A 6,165-nucleotide genomic window follows, 5' to 3' on the forward strand; every position below is an offset into this window, starting at 1 on the left:
TAAAGTCTTATAATGAAGAATTGTCTATGATGTGGTGGTGTACTTGTATGCTTATGAAGACAGTGGGGAGAGTGATTTCTAAGTGTAAGTGTGTGATGGATGGGCCGTGTTTAACTAATGAGAGGATTTATAGCATACTACTACCCTCTGCTGGTTAAATACAGATACTACCACTATTTTCAAAATAAAAATTCACACAATGAGATGTTATTTTTTAAACTCTGGAAGAAGACAAAATAAATTGAAAAAAAACTTTTAAAATTTACCAAATGAAGCTTTGGACATAAGGTGTTTCCTTGTGTTCTTTTCTGGCCTAAGCAGGATTATGTAACACTTCGGGGCAAAAATGCAGCCCAGCAATCCATAACTGGAAGCTAAGATAGCAAACACCTCGGTGGCCGTGGTGTACTTTCCCGGAGAGCTAATGTAAGCAGGAATAAATGCTATCCACACTGCACAGAAAATGAGCAAGCTGAACACGATGAGTCTGGCTTCATTGAAGTTGTCTGGAAGTTTCCTTGCTAAGAAGGCCAAGGGAAGGCAGAAGCAGGCTAGAAGGCCGATATACCCCAGGACCAAAGCAAATGCAACGCGTGAACCTTCATCACACAAGAGAATAACAACAGCACTCTCACGTGGCATCATTCGCCGGGGGGTTGGCGGTGCAACAGCCAGCCAAACTGTACAAATCATGACCTGCATAAAAAGAAAGTAAAACAATTTAATTAATCTTCCTGAAGTATTTGAGGCATACAGAAAGATTTTTGTCCTTTTTACCTGGGCTAGAGTACAAAAGCTGATTATCGCCATTTGCTGTACAGGCCCAAACCACTTCATAATATTACTGCCTGGAAGTGTGGCCTTGAAGGCTATTAACACCACCAATGTCTTCCCCAACATGCAGGAAATACAGAGGACGAAGCTGATCCCAAATGCTGTGTGGCGCAGCATGCAGGACCACTTAGATGGCTGACCAATAAAGGTCAAAGAACACAAGAAGCAAAGTGCTAAGGAGAAAAGCAGAAGGAAGCTCAGCTGAGAGTTCGTAGCTCTGACAATGGGGCTGGTTCTGTTAAAGAAGAATATGAAGACCACAACGCCAGTGCTGAGGGTGCCAATGAGAGACGAAACCATCAGAGTTATGCCCATTGTATCGCTGAAAGAGAGGAACTCCACCTGTTTGGGGATACAGGCAGTTCTCTCAGCATTGGACCAGAACTCTGGGAGGCATTGTACACACTCTATGGCATCTAAAGGAGAGATTAAAAAAAACACTTTAGTGATTATAATATGACTTTTCTGCAGGACCTTTACAAAAGGTGGCAAGACTTTTAAACACAATCTAGGCAAATGGCCTTCTCTTACCAGTCTGATTGCTAATCTCCCCAGCTGTACAAGCCACACAATCATGGCAGCAGATGGGGACGTTAGGTCTGATTGCCTTCCGTGTGCCTGGAGGACAAATGGTGCTGCACATTGATAAGGGCACCTAAGCAAAAAGGCAAACCCAAGCTACACTGGTCATAAACTGTACTGAAAATATTGATGCAGATATTGCATTCCACATAATCTTGTTTTTAATCTGTTAAAATATTTACTTGGGTTTGGTTCCCATTCCAGAGGATATTCTGTTCCTTGATCTGAAGTTTTTGATTTGAAGTGTCAGTTGTCTCATCGAATCTGCCTATCGCGACAAACTCCATCTCTCCGTTTGGTTTCAGTTGCCAGTTAACCAGGTCATACATGGCTGAAGGGTCGCCGTTCTCATCAAACTTGATTTCATCATCAACTGAGTTCAAGAACTGCACCTGTTTTATGTAATGAAGTAACTAAGGGGTTAAATAAAAATATATAAATTATAAATCAAATACCACAGGTAAGTTATTTCAATCCACATTCAGTGATCAAGTGTAACGATACCTGCCACGGCTTAATATTGTCTATATCTGGACAAGCATGTTGTAGAAATGGTCCTGTTCCTTTCACACACCTTCTCATTGACATCAGTGCATGCACAACAGCATACACAGCTTTATAGACATTGTAGGAAATCCTAAGCTCTGATACATCTGAATATATGCTTTTTTTGCCCCCAAGCTGTTCTTTTCCAGAACATGGAGGTTTACCCTCAGATTTATGTTCCTGACTTTCAGCCTGCCACCTGCACTGGAAAACCTCTTCCCAGAATGTTACAAGGAAATTATCTTCATGGTCATCTGAACTTGAGGGATTTAAGCGAAGCAGAAAGTCTTGAAATCCAGAGATGTATGCTCCCCGAATGGCAAACCCCATAGTTCCCTGGAGGATATGATGATATTTTCTGTGGGAGGAGAAGATGGCAGCTGTGCTCCAAGCTTCACTGGCTAGCCACTGTATTCCAGATAGTCCATCTCTATTTCAAGAAAAAAAAAATGGAGATGCACATGGACACATTATGGACTCTGTAAAACTGTAGGAACTACTCAAAATAAACATTTCTTTTGATTATACTATAAATATAAATGTTTTTAATACCTGAGTGCCTGGTCAAAAAGTGTTGCTGCATCTTGTTCCACAGCGAACACCAGAATCACCTGAGCCTCTGATGAACGGATGGTTGAAACAATAGATGCAATATGAGTCTGTTCCCCATTCTTGGGAATTATCTCATAAAATGCAATGCAAACACCTAGCTTTTGAACCTAAGAGAGCAATAGAGGATTTCATTGACAACTTACTTTAATGCATGATAGCATACGGCATACACTGACCTAATGGTAAAAATTGTGATTGCAATTAAATTATTTGTTTGTGGTAGTGTTACCAACCTTATTTGCAAATATATTTGCCCCACCACGACCATAGGCGTCATCGCCTGCAATAACTCCCACCCAAGTCCAGCCAAAATGCTTGACCAGCTGTACGAGTGCGTCTACCTGGACACAGAAACAAACTGAAACACATGCAAACAAGTTCTTATAGAAATGGAAATTATTATTTGTTTGGATGGGTCAATATGCCTCAGATGCCTCCAACCTGGAAGAAGTCACTAGGCATTGTCCTTAAAAAGGCAGGAAACTCCTTTTTGTCACTCAGACAGGCACAGCTTGAGAAATAGCTCACCTGTAGAAAAAAAAAGAATTTCCAATTAAATACTCTTAGAAAACAATGGCTATAATTTCCAAAATATAAAAATGTACTTGTTATATCCAAAGCATAGACCCTAATAGAAAAAAGTGGCGAAACCTCCTGCATGCTGTCTTTATGCTTCTTCTCTAGCAACAGCTTTTCATCACAGCAATGATAACTTTACCTGTGGAACATGAAAGACTCCCAGGAAATGAGCGACGACGATAGACTGAGTGGAGCCACCGTCTCCTATCACCACTGGTACATTACCATGACAAGTGCCGCTACTCAGACTCTTTTCTAGATCTGAACCCTTCTCAGTTCCCATCAGCTCCATAGCAGTTTTCAAAGCCTGATGGGGTGTACTACATGAATCATAGATCTTATAGCCAAGTGTGATATTTGGAAGGAAATTGCCATTTCTGTTGATCTCCTCGATGGCAAAGATCATAGTCTGCATCCAACGGAAAGTCCGAAAATTAAACCTGGATGAAGATAGGACTAATTATTTGAGGAAATTTTAAGGTATCTTGATTACAGTTTGTGTGAGGTCCCGAGAAATGAAAAGACATTGCTTTATCACAATTTCTTTTGCAGGTTGGCCAATAAAGGATGAACTAAAAGCAGCTTACCTGGTACACTTTGTGGGAGGAGGCGGAGAGGTGAAAGCCAAATACGGCTCCACCACCATGTCATGAAGGGAGAAGAGTCCTCCCAAGATGATGTCCCCCTTTTTCTCCAGCACAGGCAGGGACATTGTGCCAGGAAGTGCATGACACTGCAAACTTTGGGCCTGGCACCAGATGTAGGGAAAAGATCCATTCCATAGGAGACTCAAAATCATAAGTCTGGCACTTTTCCATGGAAAACCGGGCTTAACTGATCTCATCCACAAAGAGTTCATCCAGTGGTAGAACATATTAGCAGTTCAAACATCAAACATTAATTCAAACAATTCTGAATAATCTGTAAGAAAGCATGCAAGCTGTTGAAAAAAACGATTAATTAATTCACTTAATTAAAAATTCTCTGCCTATCAGCCTAAACTCATGCATGGACATCTTATCTTCATCAAACCTTTCAGAGTGCTGTATCTTTACTGCATTACAGTTAACTGAACAGATTAACCTTCCAGTCTCAAGTACTTTAGTCCTTATATACAATCATACGACAGTACTGGCCTAGTATGACAACTATCAGGCTGACCCTATTTTCCATGGGCTTCCAATCAATGGAAAATCACACCCAGCTTGGCGGCAAGCAACAACAATAACAACTGTTATGAGCACCTGACCCTGATCGAGACAGACTTGAGCTGTGTCTTGTTCCACTGTTCTGCCTGAGTAGAACTAAATCATCCTTTATTGATGTGATGAGACAGACGGAGGAAAAATATCACCTGGGGCACCTCAGCTACACGAGATGGAGTTATTGCAGATCACACACACACGGACATTGTATGGACTTGTGTCCTGATGGCTTATTCTAACCCTAACTATAAGCACTACTTAACGGGTCTCAGCTGACTTTTACTTGTACCCAGACTGAGCTTTATCTCATGGCTCTAACAGAAGGTGGCACAAGTCATAAAAGTACACACGTACATTATGTTGCATGAAACAATCTGATAAGTGGATCATATAGAGCTTTTATGTTTACAAAAACATTGTCTTGTGAAAAAATTACATTCTTCATTAACTGATAAGCCTTTTAAATACTTGTCAGCTTCCCAAGTACCCATCTTTAACACGTTTTTTTTTCCTCAATGACGCATTGAACTTTCATAGAAGAAAGGTCTGTGGTTAATGTGATGTTATTAACAAGTGATTGGGGTGTCTAGCTAATCATGATCAAGACAAACCCTTCAGGCAAGAAAACACAGCACCAGAAAATATGGAGCCAACAGAATATTACACACAGCATGTTGTGCTGCCTCAGGCCATGTAGGTGTCTTTATCCACTTATCCACCCTGTGTGACACACAAGGGAGGAATGATGCCCCGAGATAGAGCACTTACGAAGGTATAACAGTTTCCTTTTCTTGTAGGTAAGCCTTTTACAAGATCCTGGACTCAGAGGAGATTAAATTCTAAAAAAAGGATCAAATGGGCTGTAACTGCTAACATGGGGGTTGGGAATTTTGAGACTTTTTGTAATAATACTCACTGAAGAAAGAGATACCAGAAAGACATGAGAAAACGTCCCTGGTAGATGGTCATATTCATGGATGACACAAATATGAGGTCCAGTCAAAAAGCGTCACATAAAAAAGTAAATAGTAAAAGGAGAGGTCAATATGCTGCAAAATTATATAACAAGTTGGAGATAATAAAACAAACTGATATAGATGAAAAAAGAGAGAAAAAAGGGAATGAAGACACACCAACGAGACGTGCAAGGTCACACAGTCATTTTATATCAAAACTGGTTCTGTAAATTGTTTCTTTCTCTCTTTGCAGTGCTGCATCTCCTGCAGTGATCGACAATTATCTGCAAATAATCCACCTCAGTGACTGACGGTATGTGATATGAGCTGTAACTGATTCACAATCAAAATAAAGCAAAGACAATTTATATACACACATAAAAGAAGCAAACATTCATTAACCCTTGTTTTGTTTTAAAATTCCTGTTTAAACTGTCCTTTGGGGCAAAAATGGCCCACCTCCACTAAACCACTAAATAAAGCAACTTAATTGCATTTCTTAATCAAACTATATTTTGCATTAAAAAAAAGCAACTTGTCATCCGTCAGACACTTTATGAATCTGCGTTTTCAGTCTTCACAATGTAGAAAGACTGAGAATGGTTAGTGAACACCTCTGGTTTTAAATACACAAACGTGTTAGGACAATTTTCTTTCGTGTTGTGGAGGTTTATTACTAATGTTATTAATTAACTATTATTTTAATGGTACTATTATTGTTAAAGGCACTGGATAAACTGCAGATTTTCCAATATCAACATCTGAACATCAGGAGATCCATGTTTCCATTACATTAATATTACAATGACATAACATGTATACTTGTGTGCAGGTTATGTGTGCGTGTCCGC

The 6,165-nt window shown here is 39.9% G+C and overlaps 1 protein-coding gene across 1 annotated transcript; it reads right to left on the minus strand.

Annotated features, from left to right (window-relative positions):
* Window positions 1–255: 255 nt before the first annotated feature.
* On the minus strand, window positions 256–3,871 carry LOC133442387 (extracellular calcium-sensing receptor-like). The gene is made up of 10 exons (XM_061720369.1): window positions 3,741–3,871; window positions 3,293–3,593; window positions 3,016–3,102; window positions 2,808–2,915; window positions 2,515–2,681; window positions 1,921–2,392; window positions 1,599–1,829; window positions 1,366–1,489; window positions 778–1,250; window positions 256–696 (listed from the first exon to the last, which is right to left on the minus strand). The coding sequence occupies exons 1-10, from the start codon at window positions 3,863–3,865 to the stop codon at window positions 256–258; spliced, it is 2,529 nt and encodes an 842-aa protein (XP_061576353.1). The 5' UTR covers window positions 3,866–3,871.
* Between the last annotated feature and the right edge of the window lie 2,294 nt (window positions 3,872–6,165).

This window comes from Cololabis saira, chromosome 4, assembly GCF_033807715.1.
Source record: "Cololabis saira isolate AMF1-May2022 chromosome 4, fColSai1.1, whole genome shotgun sequence".
Classification (NCBI taxonomy): Eukaryota; Metazoa; Chordata; class Actinopteri; order Beloniformes; family Belonidae; genus Cololabis; species Cololabis saira.

Bases quoted from the DNA above. Each gene is read 5' to 3' on its own strand.
- LOC133442387 (XM_061720369.1), bottom strand. From the start codon at position 3,865: ATGTCCCTGCCTGTGCTGGAGAAAAAGGGGGACATCATCTTGGGAGGA. The intron at 3,594-3,740 runs GTAAGCTGCTTT...ATCTTCATCCAG, and splicing joins CCTCCCACAAAGTGTACCAG to GTTTAATTTTCGGACTTTCC. The intron at 3,103-3,292 runs GTAAAGTTATCA...TTTTTTCTACAG, and splicing joins GAGTCTTTCATGTTCCACAG to GTGAGCTATTTCTCAAGCTG.